General features: G+C 46.9%; 2 protein-coding genes across 3 annotated transcripts; both read left to right on the forward strand.

Annotated features, from left to right (window-relative positions):
- The first annotated feature begins 281 nt into the window (after nucleotides 1-281).
- Nucleotides 282-2,958, forward strand: LOC101758961 (leucine-rich repeat extensin-like protein 6). The gene has a single exon (XM_004951886.4). The coding sequence runs from the start codon at nucleotides 501-503 to the stop codon at nucleotides 2,859-2,861; it is 2,361 nt and encodes a 786-aa protein (XP_004951943.1). The 5' UTR covers nucleotides 282-500; the 3' UTR covers nucleotides 2,862-2,958.
- Nucleotides 2,959-15,679: 12,721 nt separating this feature from the next.
- On the forward strand, nucleotides 15,680-25,418 carry LOC101759362 (ATP-dependent DNA helicase Q-like 4A). Of its 2 annotated transcripts, none has more exons than XM_004951887.4 (25): nucleotides 15,680-15,941; nucleotides 16,520-16,706; nucleotides 16,785-16,842; nucleotides 17,275-17,688; nucleotides 17,836-18,006; nucleotides 18,096-18,226; nucleotides 18,320-18,692; nucleotides 18,777-18,908; nucleotides 19,551-19,637; nucleotides 19,711-19,832; nucleotides 20,299-20,419; nucleotides 20,496-20,647; nucleotides 20,720-20,855; nucleotides 21,756-21,879; nucleotides 21,955-22,025; nucleotides 22,110-22,178; nucleotides 22,262-22,381; nucleotides 22,457-22,615; nucleotides 22,703-22,783; nucleotides 22,913-23,077; nucleotides 23,199-23,254; nucleotides 24,163-24,262; nucleotides 24,356-24,450; nucleotides 24,524-24,601; nucleotides 24,719-25,418. In XM_004951887.4, the coding sequence occupies exons 2-25, from the start codon at nucleotides 16,543-16,545 to the stop codon at nucleotides 25,155-25,157; spliced, it is 3,618 nt and encodes a 1,205-aa protein (XP_004951944.1). In that variant the 5' UTR covers nucleotides 15,680-15,941; nucleotides 16,520-16,542; the 3' UTR covers nucleotides 25,158-25,418. The 2 variants fall into 2 exon arrangements, with proteins under 2 accessions (XP_004951944.1, XP_022679468.1); XM_022823733.1 differs by lacking the exon at nucleotides 15,680-15,941 and adding an exon at nucleotides 16,112-16,291.
- Nucleotides 25,419-26,365: the final 947 nt, after the last annotated feature.

Below are 26,365 nucleotides of genomic sequence, written 5' to 3' on the forward strand. Positions count from 1 at the left end.
CACCGATCGAAGTTATCATTCTCCTTATCGACCGCGCCTCACACACCCCTTCCTCTGCAGGTTGGGAAAAATCACCATGTGCAAGCCAGTCTCTCTTACCAACAAAGCTTTGACATTTGCCATCCTCCTGGCTGAGTGATTGTTGACGGCAGTTAGCATGCCCAATTCATGAACCGCAAGGGCACGGATCAATTGTAGATTTTCCCTTAGAGTATAAACATTCGATGTGACACGTGCTAAAAATAAGACACGGGAAGAAAACGCCCCCTCAATCACTCGCTCGCTCACACTCCCCATGTGCCCGCTCTGAATACCACTGCGCCTTCACGCGCCACCACCACCACCACCCCTCGTCTCCTTCCTCCCCGCTCCTCCGTGATCCCGTCTCCTCACATCCCTAGAGATCAAGCCCCGCATTCCCTCCCCTCTCCCTCCTCCAGATCGCGGCGGCCGGCACCGGACATTCCCTCCTCGGGGCGAGCGCGACACCGGCCGCAGCCATGATCCCCCGCAGCGCGCCGGCGTGCGCGGCGCTGCTGCTGCCGCTGCTGCTCGGGCTCCTGAGCCCGCACCCGGCGGCGTCGCAGCAGGAGGGCGACGTGCCCGAGTCCTACGCGGCCTCGTTCGCGTCGCGCTTCGCCGCGCCGCCGTCCTGGTCGTTCCCAAACCCGCGCCTCCGAGCGGCCTACGCCGCGCTCCAGGCGTGGAAGCGCACCGCCATCTTCTCCGACCCGACCAACTTCACCGCCAACTGGTCCGGCCCCAACGTCTGCGCCTACAACGGCGTCTTCTGCGCGCCCCTCCCCACCACCACCGCCACCACCGGCTACAGCCACGGCCACGGCGGCGATGGCGGCGGCGACCTCGTCGTCGCGGGGATCGACCTCAACCACGCCGACATCGCGGGGTACCTGCCGGCGTCGCTGCCGCTCGGCGTCCCCGACCTCGCGCTCTTCCACATCAACTCCAACCGCTTCTGCGGCGTGGTGCCGGAGACCTTCCACCACCTCCGCCTTCTCCACGAGCTCGACCTCAGCAACAACCGCTTCGTCGGCGGGTTCCCCGAGGTGGTGCTGTCGCTGCCGTCGCTCAGGTACCTCGACCTCAGGTTCAACGAGTTCGAGGGCTCCATCCCGCCGGCGCTCTTCGACCGCCCGTTCGACGCCATCTTCATCAACTCCAACCGCCTCCGCAACCCCATCCCGGCCAACCTCGGCAACTCGCCGGCCTCCGTCGTCGTGCTCGCGCACAACAGGCTTGGAGGGTGCATCCCGCCCAGCATCGGCAAGATGGCCGAGACGCTCAACGAGATAGTGCTCATCGCCGACGAGCTCACGGGGTGTGTCCCGCCGCAGGTCGGGCTGCTGAAGAGGGTCACCGTGTTCGACGTCAGCGACAACCACCTGCAGGGACAGCTCCCGGCCAGCATCGCCGGGATGGCCGCCGTCGAGGAGCTCGACGTCGCCAGGAACCGCTTCGAGGGCGCCGTGCCGGCCGGTGTCTGCGCCTTGGCGGGCCTCAAGAACTTCACCTACACCGACAACTTCATCACTTCGCGCCCGCCCTGCGCCAAGGCCACCGCCGACGGCGCGTGGAACTGCATCCCCGGCGCGCCGGCCCAGCGTCCGCCGTCGCAGTGCGCGGCCGCCGCGGCGCACCCGTTCGACTGCAGCAAGGCGCAATGCCAGGCCCCGGCCTACACCCCGACGCCGGGTGGTGGTGGCGGCGGCGGCGGCGGTCATGGCCGCGGTGGGCGCGGAAGCGGCAGGCAGCCGCCCACGCCAGTGGGATCTCCTCCGAGACGCGGCAGAGCTGGGAACCAGCCGCCATCGAGCTCTCCTACCCCATCCTACCCGTCGCCGCCTTCGAGCACTCCTACTCCTTCCTACCCATCGCCGCCGTCGAGCGCCACCACTCCCTCGTCCCACTCGCCGCCGAAGAGCTCCACGCCGTCGTACCCCTCGCCGCCTCAGGGATCCACCACTCCCTCGTACCCTCCGCCGCCATCGAGCGCCACCACTCCTTCTTACCACTCGCCACCGCAGGGATCACCCACCACTCCGTCCTACCCCTCGCCGCCGTCGAGCGCCACCACCCCCTCCTACCACCACTCGCCACCACCCACCACGCCGTCCTACCCCTCACCACCCAAGGGCTCCCCCACGCCGTCGTACCCATCACCACCCTCAAGCTCCAGCACCCCATCCTACCACTCGCCGCCGCATGGCGCGCCGACCCCGTCCTACCCGTCGCCACCCAAGGGCTCTTCTTCCCCAACTCCAGTGACCCACGCGCCGCCCCCGCCGACCTCCGCGGACGAGCCGGACTTGCGTCACGCGCCGCCGCCGGGCTCGTACGGCCCCACCCCCTCGACGCCACCGTCCCACGGCTCGCCGTCTCCTCCCTCGACAGGCCACCCCACGCCGTCGCCACCCACAGAGCACCCAGGCTACGTCCTGCCGCCGCACGCGCCGGGGACCCCCTCCTCTTCCCCGTCCCACCCCGGCACCCCGTCGACGACGCCAGGAACGCCGCCGTCGAAGCACTGCTCGCCGCCGCCCCAGGGCGGGAGCCCCGGCACCGGCACCGGCGGTGACCACGGGCACGGGCACGGCGGGAAGCTGCCGTTCCCGCCGGTCTACGGCGTGTCCTACGCGTCGCCGCCGCCTCCTGTGAAAGCCGTACTACTAGCCGCTCCTGAGGACCGCTCCGCTCGCCGCCTCGCCGGAGCGCCGGTCATCGGCACCAACACCCACCACCCGCCCGCCAGTATAATACTTCTCCATCTGCATCCCTGTAGTATTTTTGCTCCTTTTTCTCTTCTTCGTTCTTTTCTTTCTTTGATGATGATGAGTATTTGATCAAATTGAATCAAAGAGTTGCAATGTATTGATTCGTTCTTTCTCCCTCCCCCCAGCCTCCTCACCGAATTCATTAATTAATTCATTTGGAGATGTATAATTCTGCTCACTTTGTACTTGCGATCGCATCGCATTGTCCTGTGTACACGAGCGATCACATGTGTACGCAGTGAGTGATACGAGATCTGGGACACAGTGCCGCGATCTATGTTGGGCATGGGTTAATTTCCCGTCGAGACGGACGTGCCGAATTGCAGCCGCCGGCCGCCATGGAAAGGGGAGCGGCAACCGGCCCTCTTCAGATCGAGGGGAATGTCTGCAAAGCAAAGCCAGGTGGATCCGATGCCGGTGCACGCTTGGTCTCTCTCTCTCTCTCTCTCTCGGTGGTAAAGGACGCGTTTCGGGCAAAGAAAGCGGGAATCTTCGACGGGGCCTCAGATGAGCAAGGAGAACGTGGCCATGCCGCCATGGCGCGCCCGTGAAGAAGAAGAGAACAAGGCTGGAAGCGAAGGGAAGCAGCAGCAGCAGCTCAGAGGTTGGTGGCGGCTAATGCCGGCAATCAATTGGAGGGCAACCACCGCGCTGTACTTGCCGGATTCAGATCGGGGGGAGAGGGACAGGCGGCAGCCCGGCAGCCCAGCCCCAGCGGGGCGTCCCCGTCCGTGTCCCGTGGCGCCCTCGTGGGCGTGTCCGTCCTGTCCATCCCATCGACCCATCATGCACCATGTGTTTGTGTACTGCGGCGGTGAGATGAGGGAGGAGAAGGAAAAGGGGAAGAAGACGCCGTCGTCGCGTCGGGGCCACCGGCGGGGGGACATGGGCCCCGTCGCGTCGGCGTCAGGTGCGACGGCGACTCGACGCTGCGCGCACCAAGGGGAGAGGATTGGGCCTGTCGCCGTCGTCGGTCGTGGGTCAGTGGCGTGGAAGGATCATGCATGGATGGGATCGGAGACGTGCATGCCGCTGCAGTACAGAGCGGGTTGGTCGCCGAAGAAAGGTGGTGGTCTGCGTTGGTGGAGCACGGTGGTCGGTGGCCGGTGGGTGAAGAACATGAACATGCGCGGGGGAGTTAATCGCTTCGACGAAATTACCGACCGTGTGCAGGAAGGGTGAAGGGTACGTAACAAAGGCCGTGGCCCATTTGTTTGTTCTGCGTGGTAATGGTAATGGTAAGGCAGGACACCTGGAATTCTGAATTGATTACTCGAACCACGTACGGTCCTGCCTCCTCCGTGAGAGATGGGTTTGGTTGGAGCCTTGGAGCTGGAGGCGGGTTCAGATCCGGAACTCTGGAAATACGAGTCTCACCTGCAAAGTATTTGCCAAATTGGAATGCAGGATTGCTTTCTTCGGTTCGCGACGTGAAATGCGTACGCAAAGTGTGTTCTGAAACTAAAATACCTGCAAAGTGATTAAGGCCTTGTTTAGTTGCCTGATTTTGGATGTCCAAAATCACTGTGCTATGTAGCACACTGTAGCGTTTCGTTTGTATTTGTAAATTATTGTCTAAATATTGACTGATTAGGCTCAAAAGATTCGTCTCGCAAAGTACAACAAAATTGTGCAATTAATTTTTGGTTTCATCTACATTTAGTACTCCATGCATGTACCGCAAGTTTGATGTGATAGTGAATCTTCTTTTTGCATAGTATCAAAGTTGGAAGTTTGGGGTACTAAACAGGCCCGAAGTGACAGCAAAAGGCAGAATGCAGAAGGCAGTGATCTACTGTGCGAGGCCGTGTCCTTGTCCTTGATTTCTCTACGCGGCGGAAAGCACCGACATCCAGGGCCGGCCCTGAGGGGGGGCAGGGGGGGCGGCTGCCCTGGGCCCCCAAATCCCAGGGGCCCCGGTGTCAGGTAGCTGGACGTCAGGTCAGGGCCCTCCGTCAGGTACTCAGGTACCTTTAGGCCGGCCTAGAGGCCAAGGCCAACGCCTAGATTGCCAGGCTAAACAAGTAAACATAGACTATAACCGAGACACTGCTCCAATTGGTAAAACTTTTCCTCGTGGGTCTCTATATAGTGGCTGGTACGAATTGACCTGCCGATTACCTTCGCCTGTTAGTAGATTGAGTACCGCTCCCGTAGTGCTGCCGCCACACGCGCGCACTCGAGTACCGCAGTGCCACCCAGGGCCGCCGCCGCACGCGTGCTGCGCCCGTACTCCTGCCGCCTGCGCGCGTGATCCCCGTCGTGCCGTCGAGTTGTTCCTGTCCTGTTCGACTGCGTCGGACGAGATCAGACTGTTCCTGTTCGACTCCGTCGGCACCTAAGTACGCTACTGGATTGCCAATTTCCTAATTCTCCGTATCATTAATTATTAATTTATTATCATAAGTTATTTAATCTCAACTGATTTATAACAATTATGGGAAATATGAATCAGGCTGCGAGAAAAGGAAAAGGAAGAGATGTGTGGATGAGTTGATAGAATCACAGGGAGAAGCTATAGATAAATTTGGCAAGAGTTATCAAGGCCCTGCGAGGAATACGGGCGCTTCGACGAACCCAAATGAGTTGGCAATAGTTGTTGCGGATGAACCAAGAAAATGTTAACACCAACGTCGATGATAACAATGTAAGTGACTCTAAGAACATAGTAAATGCATCAGGTGCACATTATGCATCATGAGAGGGTAAATGGTTTTGGCAACATTATGCATCGAGAAGAACTTGTTGGATGAGATTGACATCATCCTTATCATAAGTGATTTTGCATCGAGAAATGTTAAAAGAAATTTTTAAGGTAATATGTATAAATAATTTGATATAAATATTGCTTTTAGATACATTTAAATATTTATCGGTAACATTTTATATATATTTGTTATAATGTTTATATGAAAGGGTCCCGAGTTTTACTTTCGCCCCGGGCCTCCCAAATCTCAGGACCGGCCCTGCCGACATCGCTTCAGGCTTCGGAGCTCGCTGTTGCTGCTAGCCTTGATTGACTATTTGCCAGCCAAAACAACCCGCCGATCATTTTTTTTTTCCCTGGGAAAAAGGAAACAACTTGTTTGAAAAGACAAGTGTTTTTGGGTCAGAGCTGGTGTTTTATCTGCTCGATGAAGCTTGAGGACAGGTCAGTACTCACCGCTAGTCAATATCCGATCTCAGGTTCAGGCCCCGTTTGTTTTCTAGCCGTTTCTGGACGTGAAAAATCAGAAGTTCAAACAAACAACAAATTTTTAGCGCAGGTTCTGAAAACTTATGAAAACTAAGTTTATACGAAAAGATGGAAAGCTCAATTTTATAAGTTTTCGTAGGATTCTGAGCTCAGAAAGCTAAATACATCGTGTGGCATACATGTTGGTGTTGGTGGTGGCATATATGTTGTTGGCTGCGACGTATTTTCGTACCTTTAGATGCAAGTTTTTTGCAGTAAACCAATTACTTCTTAGGAGGTAAAATGACAAATAAATCTAAATCGTTGATTTTAAGAGTATAAAAATAAAGATTATTTTTTCAATTATGTTAGTAATCAGTATATGCATGCATCTACTTTTATCGCAGTTATGTACTTATGCGATAACAACATTTGTTTATGCTGATCTTTTCATGTTTGTATCCAGGTTGGTAAATCATGCGTGCTTCATGTTTGTATCCAGGTTGGTAAATCATGCGTGAAAGCTTTCCAATAGACTGGAATATCTCATTTTTAATCATGTATAAAAACAGCTCTGAAATAACACTCACTGGGGAATAAAAATTGTACCAATATTTATCCTATTAGACTTTAGAAAAAAAATATATTCACATAAAATACATAGCACCTCTTGCCAAAAAGGGAAATTATATGTATACATGTATCTACATTACGAATTATGGAGGTCATCAAGCACAATAGACACGTTAAAACAAAACACATTACAGCCCCCTTGCTGAGGGATCAATGAACACATTACTTATATAAATAAACGGTCCACGGTCATTTCAAAGTACCGTAACGAAGCCCCTTTCAATATCATGCTAATCCTCATTTTCTAATGTTGTGTGAGTTTTGCGTCCAAAACTATCATTTTTGCATGCATAGATCTCGTCATCATATTCTTATATACAATGCACTATCAAGTAGGGGAGCTCCAAGAAGAATTAGGTCGGCCGTTACAGAGGCTTTATAACTTCTCAATCAAACAAAATTCTAAATCTAAAATGGGGCATATGCCCCGCTCGCCTCTCCTAGGGTGTATCTAAATCCTCGATTATGATAGAGGACATGCTCATACATAGTATCTTAGAATTTTTATATGTTCAAAATGTGTTCTTCCCATCAGGTCCATCATTCGCAAGTGCTTGAGCTTGCCCATGAGGTTCATCGAGTTAACGCTAATAGTTAATATATCAAAACGCACATAAAATTCTAAATTTCTCAAGCATCAAAAAAATACCAAATTCGTCACCCTAAGTCATAGTTATTAGCACTATACCGGACACTGGCGATCCAACCGGATTTTTTTTTTGAACTAGAGCCCTGATCGGAACCAACCAACATTCTAGTTAGAAGGCCAACAATGCTATTTTTTTTTTAACTACAGTACAAAATCGGACCTTGAATCGCTAGGTTCAAACCTTGGACCTAGGGCGTGAAGTCTCCTCCAACAGTTGAGCTAGTGCATGCTGCATGGCTCTAAAGCATATGTGTCACATTCACCTAAATAAAAAAGTAGCATAAAAGATTGCCAACGGTCTGGTTTTACACACTAAAACTAAAGTTAAAATGGGTGCCAAAATAAAAGAAATGTGATGGGAGTGGATGTAAGTGTTGGTCCACCATACATCAAAAGTTGTGCTTAGGCAATCTCTTAACTCTCTCTCTCACACACACTCTCTGTCCACGCGCTCACCACTAGACACAGAGCGAGCGCCGCTGGTCGTCGGCAAAGTGCTCCTCTGTCACCGCTACCACCAGACAGTGAACAACAGCGGGGATAGGTACGCCGTCCTTCAAGCTATGCCTCTTCAAGCCGCATTCCTTCTCATGATCCTCGCCGCTTCTTCGGCGGGGTCATCGGAGGCGGCTACTGGCTCCTCTCGGCGATGGACGCACCCGCGGCGTCGTGCTCCGGCACGTGCATCTTCGCGGCTGACGGCGCGCCCGCGAGGATTCTCCGATGCCCCATGTCCCTCCTTGAGACGAAGGCCCCTGCCATCGGGTTCGAGATCGACAGGGTCGGCGATGCGCGTGCACCGCCTGGATGCTCTACCGTGGCGACGTGGCGCGCACGGCGTGCGTCGAGTGCGACCGCACCGCGGCGTTGCAGTCCCGCCGCCTGTGCGCGTCCAAGGTGATGTTGTCGTGTGTCTCCACACCTGCACGCTCCGCTACTCCGCGGGCCTCCCCTTCTTCGGCGAGGTCGTCCGTGACCACCGCTTTCGCGTCCAACGACACCATTGCGCTCCGAGTTGCATCGTCGAGGTCGGCCGAGCTCGATCGGGACGTCGACGGCATACTGAAGCAGCTGGCGAGGACGACGTACCTCTCCACGCTTTTGTTCACTGCTACCACCAGACGCCCACCATCATTTGTGTATTTTCTACCCCTCCTCTGTCACAAAGTGGTTTGTCTCCTCGTGCTCGATTGAGCCTGGCGGCTCGCGCTAGCTGCAGTGCTGTGTGTGATACTTTTTTATTTTACCAGGAGTTGGAACCGTTTTGGACTTTTTAAGTCAGAGCAAATCTCGTTACACTTCGGATCAAGAGGACGTTACACGGATGGGAAAGAACACAAGGATTGGATGAGCGGGGCTGAGAGCCCACCTCGTCAACGAGATCAAGTTGGATCAAACAAAAAAGTAAGACAAAAATATTACTTATTTTAATAATATATAAGATAAGATAATATTTTTACATTTAAAATGTTACTTAGGTAAGATACGGTAATATTTTTTATATTAAAAAGTATTATTTATTTATTTTAGAAGACGTATTTAGCTTTCTGAACTCAAAAGGTTAAAAAAACTTGGAAAACTGAAATTTTTCAGCTTTTCATATAAACTCAGATTTTTGAGGTTCTGTCTTTCTGAAAGCTGTAAAAAAGTTCACTGTTTGTTTAACCTTCTAATTTTCACGTTCAGAAACTATTAGGAAGCTCAAACAGACAAGCTTTTAGTCTTTTGTTATACTTGAGTTGGGAATTGAAAAAAGAAGTGAAGAGATAAATCTTATTTTCATCAGTGAACGATAAATCGTATTATAAGTGAGGAAGAACGGTTAGAACCCGGCGAGTCCTCGATCCTATTTTCATCGAGCTTCAACTTATATTGCCACCAAACAAACAAGAGATTTTTACCCTTCATATCTGAACTCCTATTCCCTCGTTTCGGTTACCCCATCGGCCCATCCAAACGAGCCATTTGGGTCACCGATGGTGTTTTATCTGCTCGACGAAGCTTGAGGACATGCCATTACTCACGAGTCAGGGTCAGTTACTGTTACCTCTGAGTTCTGAGAGCAATTATTCGTTCAGAAAGTAAATAAAAGCACTGGGAGCAATTGCCTACTCTGAGGCTCTGCGCTCTCCTAAGTCCTAACTGATGGCATAACTTCTCCGGCGTCCTTCTCTTTCTTTTGGAAGAAGAGCAGCAGCTGGATTAGCCGTTGGCATTAAAATCATCACGGTGCCATTCCGATCAGCAGTGATTAGTGGAGCACAGTGCGTCGAGAGAACGAGTGAGATGGTGTCGGTGGTGGTGGTGGCTGGTGGCGCAGACGCTGCTGCAGACCGTGGGGAGCACTCGAGCAGAGCACAGCAGAGCAGCGCGATGAACTGGCTGGTGGCCCGTGTCGCGGGTGACGGTAATAATCACCCGTGCCCCGTGGGCAGAAGGGTAAAATGCCAGTGACCGCCGTCTTGTCGGTGACGCTTCAGGTGCGTCACGCTGACGACCACGTGACGAGCCGCGAGGCCGTAGCGATACCAGGGCAGCTCCCAAGTCTCTCTTCTATCTGGATGGATGTGGGTTGTACTTGTATTGCCTTCTGATGGCATGAACTCCGGTGTCAAGACGCACAAATGGCAATCTCATTGACAGTTTGACACTGATCACTGTGGTCTCGTGCCCTCGTCCAAGCGTGCTCTCTCTCTCTCTCTCTCTCTGCACAGCGCCTGGAGCTCATGCACAATAAGGCATGCAGACCAATGGCCGCGGCCTCCATTTGACATGGCTTTGGCACACTAGATCAACTGAAAATAACGCAGCAAAGATCTTATCAGCAGAAGTACCAACAGCATGCACGCCTCAGTATGAATGAACAAACTGAAGTCTTGCTCCAACATCTTGATATAACATCGAGCTACGTTCATTCTACAATTCTTCGACTAGTGAGTGAGCTGGTGTGCCCATGGTTGACGACGGAGCATTCTGCTACCGGGGAGAGGGTGCAGCTGGGAGACTACTGCTGCTGTCCATGACCAGTGGCGGAGCCAGGACACGAGAGTTGGGTATTCCCAGCTAAAAAAAATTATACCATCCAAGTCATATTCAGCGGCAAATATGTTCACCCGTAGGGGTTGTCCTTTGTAACTTTTTGCCCGACTTCATACCTGGTACATCTATTTCACAACCTAATCATCGTGTGTGTCGCCGTCACCGGAACATGGCTAGAATTCTCAATTCAATTGAGGAACATCCATCTTACAATGCATGGATCGATATACAGGGCTGAGTAATTACTAGGCTAAGGTCAGAGGGATCATCATGGAACGACATCTTGGAATCCTTAGTTTCACTCCTCACTAATGCGCTTCCACAGCTTGCCGGAGGTGCACCTCTATTTGGTCCATTGCCATGATGTTACCTGGGGACACCACTGCTGCGAGTACGCTACAACTCCGTCTAAAAATGCGTGAAGTTGGAAAATTGCAGCCAAGGTTAGGGATCCGAGAAAGGAGAATAGATTTTGGGAGAAATCGAAGAGGAAGAGCCTGAGTGTGGGATGCTATGTCAGCCATGATGAAAGAATCCGTTGTGTTTATGGTAGTTGGCACTTTTTGGGTGGACCGAATTAGACCTTAGCACGGATGATACTGGTTGGTCCAAGCTGCATGTATCGGGCTCGTTTTACGCTAGGGAAACAAGAATTGCACATGTATATAGATTTTTACTGGAAAATGTTAGGTATTCCCGGAGGCATCAACGTGCCTCCGCCCCTGTCCGTGACCCAAATGATGAGGTGGCAGGAGGGTTAGGGATGCTGAGTCTTGATGGTGGCAAGGTCAGAGCCGATGGGGAAGAGGCGGCACCAACAGAATACCAGAGGCGGCGAGCGGAGCGGAGCAGGCAGCCGGCTATCATGAGTCGTGAGCGAGGAGCTGCGGCGGCGATCTGTCAGAGGCGGAGTGGTGAGCGTGGGGAGCTAGCTGGTAGGCGAAGGTTGCCGGCACGAGCAGCCGAGGAGGCAAGAGGGTGCGGCTAGTTATCACCAAGGGAAAGCATGCACCTGGTTGATGTGAATTTTCAGGCTTTTCAATGAATAAAGGAGGAGGCTGTACAGGATATTCGAAACATAGTGCCATAGCGGTATAATAACATTACATTTTGAAGTACCTAAAAACAAACCAGCATGTCTTCGTAGTGAAAAACTACGCACAATACAGGTTAAGATAGAGAGTGTTCATCTGAAACAACAGGGCCAACGGAAAGTTAGCAATAGCTTTTCAAGCTGGACTTCCAGTTTTTGTTTCAGACTCTCCCATGTTGGCAATTCAATCCATGAGTTGTTTTTTTGAGTTTCATCACGGACCAGCCCCTGCCCGTTGCATTGAAGTAGGACAAATGTTTTTACAGCATACAGTTCATCATGTTTTGCTAGCACAGATCTGCCAGTAATTTAGAGATTACAAGCGCCAAAGGGAACATCTCCAGCTAAGCTATTAGATAGAACTGAAACCACTCCTGCAGGTTCCAGAAACCCTTCAGATCAGCCAGCGTAACTGAAACCACTCCTGTCTTTCCTTACCCCTCACAGCAACTTATGATATGAGCTTCTTCTGTCAGGTACCTCGACGTTTAGGTATCAGCAGGCACCATCCCTCAACTTCGGCCGCTCTGGTCTGGTTGCCAGCCCAACCAGTTTCTCCAACAGAGTGTGCATTGCTCTATATATTTTACTGGACATTGGATCATCCAGCTCTTGATCATGTCAGCAATCCATGAGGAGGAATTGCTTTCCACAGTATTAGCCTCTCTCTAGATCCATGAACATACCATTGCGCGACTGTCGATTGATGAGTGACGAACTAGCTATGAGATCTGATGTGGACCGCAGCAAGATCGTCCTTCTGCTTTGACACCTGGAAAGGAAACAGAGAAGAATTATGGCAGACTGAATGAAGTTTATATTTCAACCGACTGCTAAATCACTAGTACCCATGCCTGACCTTCAGGGTGTTTGGATCCTGAAGTTAAAGTTTAGTCTGTATCACATCGGATATTCGGATGCTAATTAGAAGGACTAAACATGAGCTAATTACAAAACTAATTGCAGAACCCCTAGACTAAATAGCGAGACGAATCTATTAAGCCTAATTAATCCATCATTAGCGAATGTTTATTGTAGCACCATATTGTCAAATCATGAACTAATTAGGCTTAATAGATTCGTCTCGCGATTTAATCTTGGGATTGTGAAATTGGTTTTGTAATTAGTCTATGTTTAATATTCCTAATTACTGTCCAAACATTCGATGTGACGGGGACTAAAATTTAACCCGGGGATCCAAACATCCCCTTAGCATAATTTCGCAGAACTTAGTTCACAGGCTTCTGCTCCCGAAGTACTACATGGAACTCAGAAACACTAGTACGTCACCAATAGTGTGAAGGTAAAGAAACGTCTGGCAGACAGCTGATTCATTGTAAAAAAAGAACAAAAATGGAAAAAGTGGTCTGTATATGCTACTCCCTCCATCCCAAATTACTATTCATTTTATATAGCTTTTGCTACGTATTAGACATATCCATATCAAAAATTTTGTATCTAGAAAAATCAAAACAAATAGTAATTTGGGACGGATGGAGTACTTGCGAGAGTGCTTCTATTAGTAATGGAAACTGTCTCGGTTCCGTTATCGCTTTATTAAGGTAAGATATTTTGGGGGCAAAGTATATATGAGCTCTTCATGCCAGCATGAATAGAAATTCAAAGGAAACCATTAAGGATGAAAGTAAGTATCACCACGTCATAATTTTAATCTGACTGTTATGCAAATCAGCAACGAGTATGAAACGAATACGATGTAACTGAGAGGAGAACCAATTACCAGGATTGGCATAAGCACAGTTCTGCTTCTCTGTTCAATTTAAAAGTATGCAGCTTCTGTATCTTTCTTTGGGCTGATTCTGGCATAGGCAGAAAATCATGTCAACCTTGATCGGTGCAGATGCTGCTGCTCTGCACAGCAACTGAAGCTCATTGCTTCGGAAGGTGTGATAAGCCTATGGTCAACCCCACTGGCATGCTTTTGCCCAACCGTATTAATTGAAAAAAATATGTTTGTCAATGGAGATAGACACGAGTACATATCAAACTGAATTTTTTTCTTCCGACAAAAGCTTAATGATGTTGAGATGTTTAAAATTGAGGTACATCTAGTCGGTGCTTCTTTTTCATGCTCTCATGGAAAATACCACTACCTTTTGGTGCAGCCTGTGCGATCATGTAGCAGGCAGCAGAAACCAAAACTTTGTAGCAACTGCTAGGATATAAATTCAAACAATTGCATGCAAAAACTTCACCAACTGATTCCTCAGTTCCTCTTAGATTGGATGGTAAAGGCTTGGATCCTGATCAGATTCAGTTGAAACAAAAATTAACAGGAGAGTTAATTGAACCAACATGCAACAGTTACCTCTTCAGATTCTGAAATGAGGTCGCGACTTCCGAGCAATCATGCTGATGGTTGAGGATGCACTGCTCTGCTTCCTAAGTGGAGGAGGGGGTGGAAAGAGACATGGGATAATGGGAGGACCGGGCCCAGAGAGGCGAGCTTGAGATGTAGCTGTTGGCACCGCCGAACCGGGATTAGCAGGACAGGTCGCATCGGCATTAGCGGAGGCGGGGCGATGGGCGATCCATCAGAGGCGGCGGGGCGAGGGCATGCCACCGCGCGAGCGTGCTCGGAGCGCCCCCCGCGCCCCCACGGCGGCGCGGCGAGGGTGGATTGCCTTCAACAACTTTCGCAATATAGCCCTTATTTCGGATCGAGACTAATAATCGCGATCCAAAATTTTCCAACTTAGCCCCTGACTCTTTTCACGTAACCCCCTTCTTTGGATCGCAATTATTAACCTCGATCCGAATATTTACATTAAACTCCCCAGTTTGGATTGCTACTATTAATCGCGATCCGATTATTTGCACAAAGCCCCTACCTTTGCAAAATAGCCCCTCATTTGCATCTGGCGGCCGGCGCACGGCGATGGGCGACGGGGTCGTGCTTGCTCCTCGGCAGCCGCAAAGCCGGAGACGCTACGACGGCGGCGCAAATAAATGGACGCCGTAGCCTGAAGGCTGAAGCTCTGACGCCGGCGAGTGTAGCGAAGCTCTGGCCTTTTTGGAGAAAATGGCCGAGGCGCCAAAGGCCTGGAGAAACGGAGCCCAGCTCTTGTTTCGGCCCGGCCCAAAAATGGTATGGCCTGGTGTGTGTTGACTGTTTCTGTCCGGCCCAAGCACGTGATATACAAGCTTTAAACTGTGTTTGGAAAATTAAAAAGCCATGTTTTACAAGCTTAAACTGTGTTTGAATTTTTTTTTAAAAAGCCATGTTTCGTAAAGCTAATTTTAGTCCTTGAAAAAGAAGGTTCTTTTCAGGTGCCAGCTTCTACATAAAGACAACTAATTGTCCTTTTTATTTCTCATTTCTCATTTACCCGTTTCTTTGATTAACCCTATTGCAAAGGTGTTTGACTGCACGTTGATTGTGGGGTGTACTCGTCTTCTGAAGTGCTCGCGTAGTTTGCAGTCAGCCGCGCTGCTACGAACAATAGAATGGTTTCACTTACCGTCGATGAAAATTCTCACTGCTCTGGAAAAAAAAAAAGGAGATCATCACGGATCGGTCGTTGGTACCTCCCTGGTGCCGCCGACGAGGGGTCTGTTCGCTTCACCTTATTCAGTTGGCTTATCAGGGCAAGTACATTGGTGTCGTCTAATTGACGGTCTCATGCATTGACATGTAATCTTGAGACGATTTAGCATGCAACCTGTACAATTGGGTTGTCCTACAAGTTGTCTGGTAGTGATATATAATTCCTTAATTTGTGCATAAGAAAAATAAAATATTATGAGTTGCATGGCAACAATAACTCGTACAATGGTTGTTAAGTTGTCTCGTAGTCCTACAATTTAGCTCATGAGGTGGTTGTTTCGCGAAGCAATGACTTCTTTCTCTCTCCTCGCTCTCTTCTCCACATCATCAAAAATCCTACGTGGCACTGCATGAGACGACCTATGAGACCGCTAACGTGTAGCAATGTACTTACCCTCAGCTACCAAACAGTATTTTCCTCTTATAACAAATCAACCATTTCATCTTTTTAGCCGGAGCTGAAACTAACTAGTCGCACAAACTTGCGCGGTGCACGGGCGGGAAATCCCCGACATCCTCCTTCCGCACGCTACGCACACTGACCACACGGCCCACGTACCAGGTGAAAGTACGAAGCACACGTGTCAAAAAAAATCGCACGCATTTATATCCGTTGGCGACCCCCTGGCGCGCCGCGAATCTCCGCGTCCATCGGACGGCAGGCAGCGCTAACCGGGGTGATTTGGATTAACCGGCGGCGGCCCGATCTGTTTCCCTCCACAGGGGAGGTTTTCAATTTTGATGCGCGTGCCGTATCCCGCGCCCCTGCCCTGCCTCCCTCTCCGCCGCAACCATTTCCGCGGAAAAAACCCACCACATCACCCCGTTCGCACGACAGATTCCCTCCCCAACGCTCCTGTGCTAGGTCTCGCTCGCGGGATCTCTCGCGCCTCCTCCCTCCCCCGCCTCCTCCGCCTCCGCTCCCGCCGGCAGCCGCTGCGGGCGCAGGCGGTTTCAGAGAGGCTTCAATCCGGTGACGCTCGCGCCTCCGCGTACGTGATTTTGTTTTTTCGCGGAATTTTTTTGGTCCAGTCTGGTTGGGGGGCTTGCGCGCTGGTGGGAGGTTTGGGGAAACCACGAGGAGGGGCTGCGTCGGGCGGCGCGGGTGTGTGTGTGTGTGTGTGGAGGGGGGGGGGGGGTGTTCTGAGGACAGGGTGTTCGGCGGAATGCCGCCTCAGGGGGCCTCGCTGAGCTGCCTGAGGCGAGGCCCTCGCTGTTTCGGATTATGATCATCAGCTAGTTCCTAGCGCGAAACTCTGGCTTGTTGGGGGGAGGTATCTGTGCCTGTTTGTGACTATCAATCATGTAGCGCCGGGGAGCCATTGTGCCGTCGTGCTAAAATGTGTGTTGTTGGGCTTCTCACGCTGTCAGTGCTGATCCTGCTTTGACTCATTTGGGCATTTTACAAACGTCAATTAACCGGAACAGTGCCTTTCACTGCTGAATTCACGCACACTCTTGGTGTGCTGCGATCAACTGGATCACACAGCACACCAATCTGCTCTTATGGTGAGCTTATCTTATGTTTAGCACTTAATATGTGGCCATCTCTGTTGGAATTATGAATCAGGTCCTCTGCTCTTATGAGCGCCGATGCAAGCCAATAACAATCCACCAAGGGTCAACTGGCAGCATCATGCAAATGCTATTGAAGGCTCCTCTAGCAAAGATGACTTTCTGAGTTCAAGCTTTCTGTTCTCTTTGCCAACTCAAAGGCCTAACCCAGAAGCAAACCGCGAGGGGATGCTTTCTCTAAGGTATGCTCTAATCTATGCAATGCAAATAGGTTACATCCTTTGCCAAATCAACAAGAAACTATTGTTTCTACTTTTCAGGTCCTCTGCTTGTAAAATTCAAGGCACAGAGCGTCTTCAAGTTCCGTGGATTGAGAAGGTATGACTGTAATGCTGGCTGACATGTTATGAATATTTGATGTTATTATATTTGGTGATGCTTAAACTAGCATACAGTCACATGGTCACTTACCATTGCAACCTCTAGGTTTGAATTTAGGTAACTTTACATCAGGAGTCTTACGTCTTTAAAGCCACATATGTGCTGATATTGCTTCATTATAATAAAAGTTATTGATGGTTGGGTTGCGTGAACTCCTAAGAACAGAACATGATTGGTGGAATAAACTTGAAATCTGTTCATTAATAATGTACATGTTATATAATAACCTGTACTGAAAAATTCAACCTCTACCTTCTCGTTCTCTTTACTTACAGTCATTACCTTTTTATCCAAAGATCATCCAGCCTAATTGGAAGTATATGCATTGCTCAACACACTTTGTTTACTTCTGCAATTTTTTTTTCACAGGCCTGGCGTTCTCTATGCAACACTCAGGTTGCCTGCAGGAGCTATTTAAGACCTGGTTTATCTGCAAAAGTGAAAGACTGCGATAAGGGTCATGCTCGCATTTATGGAGAAGGCTCATATAACATTAACAAGATGGAAACTGTGCCAGGAAATAGGATTCTCTCTCAGGAAAGCACGCACCGACCCTGTGAAAGTGGTTCTGTGGAGAACAATAGCATCCATCAGCCTACTGGCATTGACTCCTCTACAAGGACTTACCAGAGCAACCATGTGGTGCAGACAGATATAATGAGAGCAAGAAATCAGTACAATTATGTAAGAACCGATGCTGGACTACACCAGGCTGCTCCAGTTGCTGATAGCATGTGCACTGATGATAAATTAGATGCCATGGATGATGATGATATTCTGGCGGTTGGTCCTTTCGTCTCATGAACTTAATATTTAATTAAGTGCAGCAAATGTTTCCATAATGATATTGATATACCAGGTCACAAGGCCAAATTTGGATGATTTTTTAAGGTGTCTATGATTTTCCTCAACTGTCAAATTTGTTTTCAGAGTATTGATGTGGACCGAATAGTTATGGAACATTATCAAGCAATGAATACACCCAGAGGATCCGCATCCCAAAACACGTCAACTCCACCAGGAAACAAGTGTAATTTCAATGGCATTGATGAGACCAATTTACCACAAGAACTCTCTGAATTATGTAACCATCAGTGCAAGGTAGGCCAAGTACTTATTAAGTCTCCATCATTATTCTGTACATAGGAGCTATTTCAGCATGTTATCTCATTAATTACTACCTTTTGCAGTTAGCTTTTTGCCCAAAGGCAATGGATCACTTGCAGGAGATGAAGAATGAGATGATTGCAGTAGCCGATGAGCTTCTTGATGATGATGGTAAACTCAACCTTCAACGTTCCGAAGAGCTTCGTAAAAAACGGTTTGATCCTTTGTCCTACATGTCAGCACTTTTAAGGATGCCCCTCTGCTTTGCCACAGTAATACTGATATGTGCTACTGTTATACATTGCAGATTGCATCTTAAGAAGCAGATTCAGCTACTCGAGGAGTATATGGCAAGGTCTTCCCAGGATGAAGAGAGACAGAGATCACACTCTATGGCATCCACAGCAGCTATACAGGGGCATCTCCCACCTATGACCCCCGGAAGCACTTTTATGATGGATAGCAGTAGGTTCCAGTCTCAGGTTTACATCAGAAATGGGCCTGGGAATAGTGATTTATGCTATTCTCCCGCTCCATATTCCTGTTCAGATAATCTAAGCATGCCATTACATTCTGTATGGAGAGAATATACCCCGAAGGTTATCGATACCAACTACACTGAAGGTTCTGCTGATAAAAGATGGAGTAGTACTAATTTCCCATGGACTAAGGAACTTGAGGTTTTTTCTCTTCAAAATCATCTGTTAATTATTTTCGTCATCACTGATTTATGAAAATGATTTAAAATTTTAATGCATACTCAGGCCAAGAACAGAAATAAGTTTGGAAACCGTTCTTTCCGTCCAAACCAGCGAGAAGTAATCAATGCCACAATGAGTGGGAATGATGTTTTTGTTTTGATGCCAACTGGTGGTGGGAAAAGTTTGACATATCAGGTAATAACTAGAAACCGATTTTTAAAAATCAGTTCCTGTTCTTGTTAAATGTTTGAACAGTCACTGCTTGTCCATTTTATGGGTCTAACAGCCGGGGACCATCCCTCCTCACATATAGCAGGTGATAGGATTAGTTATTTAGAGGCATGATTAGGATTAGAGATAAGAGATAAGGTTATTAGCATCTCTTGTTAGCCTGGCTCTATATGGAGTCCACGGCTGTCATGGCTTGGAATCAAGCAATGAAGAAGAATTAATATAGGCCTTTCCAATCTATAGTGTAATCCCTCCCTAGCAGCCAATGCCATCCTGCTATCCTCCCGGTGATGTTTACCCCTGCACTGTGTCTTCTGACCGTTGATTTTGTTAAGTTGGCACTCTTTCCTCCTTTCAATTAAATAGCATATATACAGTACTAGAGATCAAATGGAACTTCAGGTTTTATTAGTTAATGCACAAAAAAAAGATAATCTTGTGAAGATTTTTATCCAGTGGGAGACGTTAAGCGATAGATGTTACTGCAGACCTGACAGTTTATTCTAAATTGACTGCTTAATCCATTTATCAGTTACATTTGTTCCTTTGATAATCACCTAATTGTATTTCTTCTACCAGCACTGATGCTCATCTATTGATATGCAGCTTCCAGCACTTATTAGTGAGGGCTTAACGTTAGTAGTTTGCCCTCTTGTCTCACTCATCCAAGACCAGATCATGCACTTGTCACAGGTAATCAACCATTTCATCTCCTTATAAATATTCCTTGATGCCTTTTCTGATCGTCACCTTTTGCCTGGAGCAGGCAAATATTCCTGCAACTTATCTGAGTGCCAGCATGGAATGGCCTGAACAGCAAGAGATCTTAAGAGGCTTAATGTCATGCCACTACAAGTTGTTGTACGTCACTCCAGAGAAAATAGCTAAGTAAGTGGAATGGTGCACATTTTTAGTTAAACATATGAAGCAGCCAGTAATATTTGAATTAAGATACATCATCTCGATCACCATTCTAAGGTTATCCTTTTGCTATACAATGTACTCATGAACATGAGATTCATACAATCTCTTGTTTCCAAGTGCTGAAGTCATCCACCAGTTCATGTTTTCCAGGTCAAAACTAGTTGTGGCAGTTCTGTTTTTACTGACATGCTGCATTAGTCCCATGGATATATCTTCTTTCTACACCTGTCAGTTACACATTCCTTTTGTAGAAGTATCATTTACACGTGTTCTTTAAATGTTTTAGAAAAACTTGCTGGCAATTTTACCAGGTACAGTAGCAATGCGCAGTTGTGACTGTAGGAAAATGTAAATTCATAAAGGCATTTTTCTATACGAACCACTTCTGTAAAGTATTCAATATAACCAGTTAGCATTGTTTTGGGCACAGGAGTAATTCGCTGACGGGACTATTGGATAATTTATATTCACAAGGGCATCTTTCTAGAATTGTTATTGATGAAGCTCATTGTGTAAGCCAATGGGGTCATGACTTCCGACCTGATTACAAGGTATTTTAATCTGATGAGTGATGTTTATGCTAAAATAAAAAAACGACTTCTTGATATAGCTTTTACTATCTATCAGAACTTAGGTGTTCTAAAACAAAATTTCCCCAAGACACCAGTCCTGGCCTTGACTGCAACAGCAACTGCTAGGGTTAAGGAAGATGTCGTGCAAGCTTTAGGCCTTGCAAACTGCATTGTTTTCAGACAAAGTTTTAATCGTCCAAATCTAAGGTAAGTGCCTGTAAGGTATTGTTGCAAGTTCTGTTGTAGCAGATAATCTTATTTTTAAGTTGGCCTTTGCAGGTACCTCTTAAGGCCCAAGACAAAGAAATGCCTTGAGGACATTGATAACTTTATCCGCACAAATCATTTTAAAGAATGTGGCATCATATACTGCCTTTCAAGAATGGATTGTGAAAAAGTGGCAGAAAAACTAAGGGTTATTTCTCTAAACTTTAAACTGTTCAAGTCTCCTATTTCTTATGAATATTTAATTCCTCAATATTGCTCCCTGGAGTAGCAGTCATCTGTCTATGCATATTCTGACATTTTCAATAGAACTATTCAAGGCTACACATGTTTGTTTTTTTGTCTGTCAGTTGATGGTTTGCTCCTGTTGGAGTATGAGTGAATTGTCCACCTCTCCTCATCAGCTTAAGCTTTTGGGTTGAACTGGTTGGTGCATGCAACTCAATATGGTATCAGGGCCAGAGGTCTCGAGTTCGAATCCTGGCGGGCGCGATTAAATAAAATAATTGTAGCCCACTCCAATCTCCACGTATGCGGCCTGAGGGAGCATGCACGTGAGGGGGAGTGTTGGAGTATAAGTGAATTGTCTACCTCTCCTCATCAGCTTAAGCTTTTGGGTTGAACTGGTTGGTGCATGCAACTCAATAGCCCCCCCACCCACCCAACACACACACAACTGGACAAGGACACAATGTGGCCATTGTTCATTGAGTTGGCTTTTGATACTTCCCCCCTTGGTGCTGCCAAAGGAAGAAAATGTACCAAATGATGAGCAAGTCAGTTGGGTATATAGTGGGTTTCATTAGTGCCCGGTTCAGGATGCACATCTCAGATTTGCTACCAGTTTGATTACTTCTCTACAAAGGCATCCATTCTGTACTTGATGCTCTTTCACAAGGTTAAGTTGATGTAACCATTTGTCCAGCATCGATTGATGGTTGGCTTGGCACATTTTAAATGGTGTATTAATTTTAATCAACTAATGGAACTTGGCCTACTCTTGTACTAATCTCTTGAATTTAAATGTGTTATGTAGATAATTCACCTTTCAGGGTAGAATTTCTAAATGTTCCCACCTTCCCTTTGCCAGGAATGTGGACACAGTGTATCACACTACCATGGTAGCATGGATCCTGTGGATAGAACACGTGTACAGAAGCAATGGAGTAAGGATAAGATCAACATAATCTGTGCTACAGTTGCATTTGGCATGGGTAACTTGATATTTCAAACTTCTGTATGTATAACATCTATTGTTGGGTGTCCCATGCTAATGGTATAAACTGTAGGTATCAATAAACCTGATGTTCGCTTTGTTATTCATCATTCGCTGCCCAAGTCAATTGAAGGATATCATCAGGTATATCTCATAACCTAAGTTTCACAACATAAGCACAATGGAACTCTAAAGTTGAATCCGTTTGATGGTTGAGCATTCTCTTAGGAGTGTGGACGTGCTGGGAGAGATGGGCTACCTTCCTCTTGTTTGTTGTATTACCAGTATTCTGACTATGTAAGTTTACTTGTTTGCATCTTTCACACTATTTTTGTACCGTATCACAATTCACAAACATGTAACTTATTGCAAATATTTAGATTCGGGTCAGACACATGCTTACACAAGGAGTTGCAGAGCAAACAGCACCACCACGTGGAAGCTATTCAAATTCAAATGAGCAAGCACTTAAGACACACAAGGAGAATCTCCTGCACATGGTATTTAAAATTCTATACGCACGCTATTATTAGTTGCTATGGAGTTTCCATAATAAATATGCCATCTTTCTACAGGTCAGTTACTGTGAAAACGATGTGGATTGCAGACGCCTACTTCAACTGATCCATTTTGGAGAGATGTTTGATCCTTCACGTTGTGCAAAAACCTGTGATAACTGCTTGAAAGAGTTGACATGGGTTGAGAAAGATGTCACCAATATTGCTAGGCAGATGGTAAGTGGATGGATGTGTCACCTCCTTCCAAACACACGCACACACCTCTCTGTGAACTTTTACAGTCTTCTTTTGTTGCTTCTTTAGGTTGAGCTGGTCACAATGACAGGGCAGTCACATTCATCTTCTCACATTCTTGAAGTTTACAGAGGGTCTGTGAGCCAAAATGTATGTGTTCAGATAACTACTCAAGATATTATGTTCTGATGTTTTTAGTGCAGTCTTGCCACCAGGGGCAGCTGTCACTGCCACACTGTTAAACACAACTCAAATTTTAAAAAATATCACTGCCCATAGGTCAAGAAGCAGCGTCATGATGCTTTACCTCTTCATGGAGCTGGGAAGCATCTAGCTAAAGGTGATGCAGCAAGGATAATGCGACATTTAGTAACTGAGGGAATACTTATTGAGGATGTGAAAAAGAGTGACAACATATACGGATCAATATCATCTGTACTAAAGGTGAAAAATACTTGACATTCTTTGGTTTATTTTTAGACAATTGCTACTATTTATTTTCTTTTGCAATCTAAGTGGTAGACTTGGGTCTAACACATACATTTTCCTGATCTTGACTAAGCAGGCTAATCATTCAAAAGCTAATGAGCTTCGCTCTGGCAAACACAGCATTGTCCTGAAGTTAGTTTTCTGCCTTTTACAACTATCAAACTTTATTCAATATTATAGAAGTTATCACATATTCTGAACTTGTTTTTCTCTCTTCAAGTTGATAGACACATCTTTCTTTCTGAGAATGATCTCCTATTAGTCCTTTTCTTCCTTTATTTAGGCATACATCTCTTTCTCATATGCTACCTTCTTTTTAATGAAAAGTAGGGCATGCCTTTCTGATTATATATGTATATTAATATGCATTTATGTAAAAGAGTGGTTTGGAATTGTCACAGCAAGCTACCTTCACATCTGAAATCTATTTAAGGTCAACTGTTAAACACTGAATGTCTTGCATAGTGTGATGAAAGTTGACTTTGTAGCAATATTTTAGAGATACTGCTTAAAACTGGTAGGGGCATTTCACTACTGGAAGAAGAAATCATGATTGGTTTAAGTTGTTTGAGACCAGCTAGCAATTGTTTTGTTACTGGTTGTTACATTGGCCCTCAATCAGTGCTTTATAGTTCTGCGACCTGACTTGTTACTGTTTATAAATTGCTAGGAGTCCGTAGCAGCCTATCTGGGTTAGTAGGGTTGTCCTGCTCAGGACACTGTTTTCATTTTTTCTCGCTCCATTTGTTGTGTTGACTTTGCACAATGGGTTATACACACATTTGGTTTCCAAAATACTTACACTTTCTCACCATTGATCTTGATGCTGCAGAACTAATATACAATATGCCAAATGAGACTTGGTTGACTTGAATCATGATTTGGGAACATTAGCAATTTAACATTATAAATCAGGATTTGCCATACTGTAGTGCGTTGTTCGTACCCCACGAAACCCTGATACATTTGAGTTTGATTTTAGTTATGCACATTCTTTGCTGCATAAATTTATCCTGTATCCTACAAATGTTATTTTGCAGGTTCCCTGCTCCTGATAAGGCCTCCAAGATGGGGAAACTTGATGCATCATTATTTCCACAAATCAATAAGACCGTTCAGCAACAAAGTGAAGTTGATGAGGTAAAGACATCAACGCCCAGAACGATGCAGATGTGTGGTGTTGGGTTTTTATATGTTTGTCTCTGTTCTGATATCTATTTTCATTCTTCACAGAACCTTTCATCGATGCTCTTCGATGCTTTACTTAGCCTTAGGGAACAGATAATGGATGAGTGTAATGAAGGATACCATGCGTACCACATATTCAAGTAAGTTGTTTGTTACAGCTTCATATATGTCAGCAGTTACTGACTTCTGACATGGTTATCTTCCCATCTTTAGAAAGGACTCGCTGAAGGAAATGAGCATCCGAGTACCAAGGACAAAAGAAGAGCTCTTGGAGATAAACGGCATCGGCAAGTAATGCATTACTCTGCCATTTTCTAATGTTCACACTGCTATGTTTCAAAAGCAATGTTTACGGACTCGTCAGAAGTAGAGCAAGAACTACATCAATGTCTACATGCTTCCATTCAGGGCAAAGGTCAAGAAGTACGGGGACCGTGTGCTGGCAACCATCGAGGACTTCCTCAGCAAACACCCAAATCCAAGGAGAAACAGCAGCGGCAGCGGCAGCAACGAGCACACCGAGGCCAAGAAGCGAAGAGGCTTCACTGCCAGCTACGCTGGAAGCATCGCCGACGATGACTTCGAAGAGCGCACGGCTCAGTCCAAGAAGCGCGCGGCGAAGACGCGGAGCACCAAGCAGGGGGTATCTGACGCCACGAGCATGGTCCACGGCGCCCGCTGTATGGACGCTGATCTGGATGGAGTTGAGGTGTTGGACGACGAGCTGTGCAGCATTCAGAAGCCCGTGGCTTCTGGCAGGGTTCTGCCGAAGTGGGCGCCGGCCAAAGCCAAGGGCAGCAGCGTTCCTCCTTCTAACTTATTCCAAGAATTTGGATACGTGAAGTAAGCATTATAGGTACCAGTAGGAATGTAGGATTGGCCAACTAGGCCACTTGTTAGGGATCTTGCACATTGCAATCTCTTCCACCTAGCTTCATCCAGCACTTGTGATGGAAGCCTTGTAAAAAATGTTAAATGTAAGCTCCACTGAAGTAAGGGATAGACTAATGGTGTACAGGAACTGTGCCTTGTACTTCCGGACTCGGTTTCATCTCTTGTTATCATGTCTGGTGCATGAGAGCTTAGTAGCTCACTGAGTTTACAAGTAGCATGCAGCTAAGAGTGTGTAGCGTCCAAGGACATACGATACGAGAGCAGAAGCATGACCGCACGAATTCTATTACTTCCAGGATAGTATCGCGATAATTGCAGTGCAGAGGTTGCTTGGGGGAAACGATTTCCTTTTCCTCCTCCCCTCTCCCTCCCTCATATCAGATTGATGGCATGTACAAATGTACTTGTCATTATTTGGAAAAAACACATAACAGAGTAATAACTTCAACTTTCTCGACGGTAGAATATAAGGGAGTCCATAATAGAGTGAAAGAGCGGGTAAATAACCAATGTGCATACATAGAGCAGGTGCTAGACAAAATTATCTCCAACAATTTTTAATTAACTTCATGAAATTTTTTTAGTGTGAACACAAAGTTAAATATTTAAATACCAAACTTTAAACACGAATTTTACTCGCGCCTCTACGCTAGCTAAATCATCTACAACGTCTTTCAAACAGTTTTGCGGAAGTTTTATACTGTGAACATAAGGTTACAAATTTAATGGAAAATTACAACACCACCACATATCTCACTTGGAGTTTTCATTCTCCACACAAGCTGTCTTGTTGAAAATGCCCACCAATACTTAATTTTGTTGTAAAAACACCTTAGGCCAGTCTTAATGGAAGTGTCATGGGGTTTCATGGGCATTAAATCTCATACCACATCAGCAAAACTGTTGATTTGGCAGGTTTATTATGAGGAGAGAGTAGAAGAGAGTTTCATCCCCATAAAACCCACTTGGCACAGTTACTAAGTTCATGAAACCCAATGAAACTTTCAGTGAGCATGTTATGGTTTCATGGCATGACACATTTGATCATAACACAATGTAAGAATTAAATGATGCAGACTATCTATAAAACTGTGCAATGAAACTATGCATTGAGAGTGACAGTTTCATTTTATTGAAAAGCTGACATGGCAATCTTGATAG

The sequence above is a fragment of the Setaria italica genome, chromosome I (assembly GCF_000263155.2).
Source record: "Setaria italica strain Yugu1 chromosome I, Setaria_italica_v2.0, whole genome shotgun sequence".
NCBI classification, from domain to species: Eukaryota; Viridiplantae; Streptophyta; class Magnoliopsida; order Poales; family Poaceae; genus Setaria; species Setaria italica.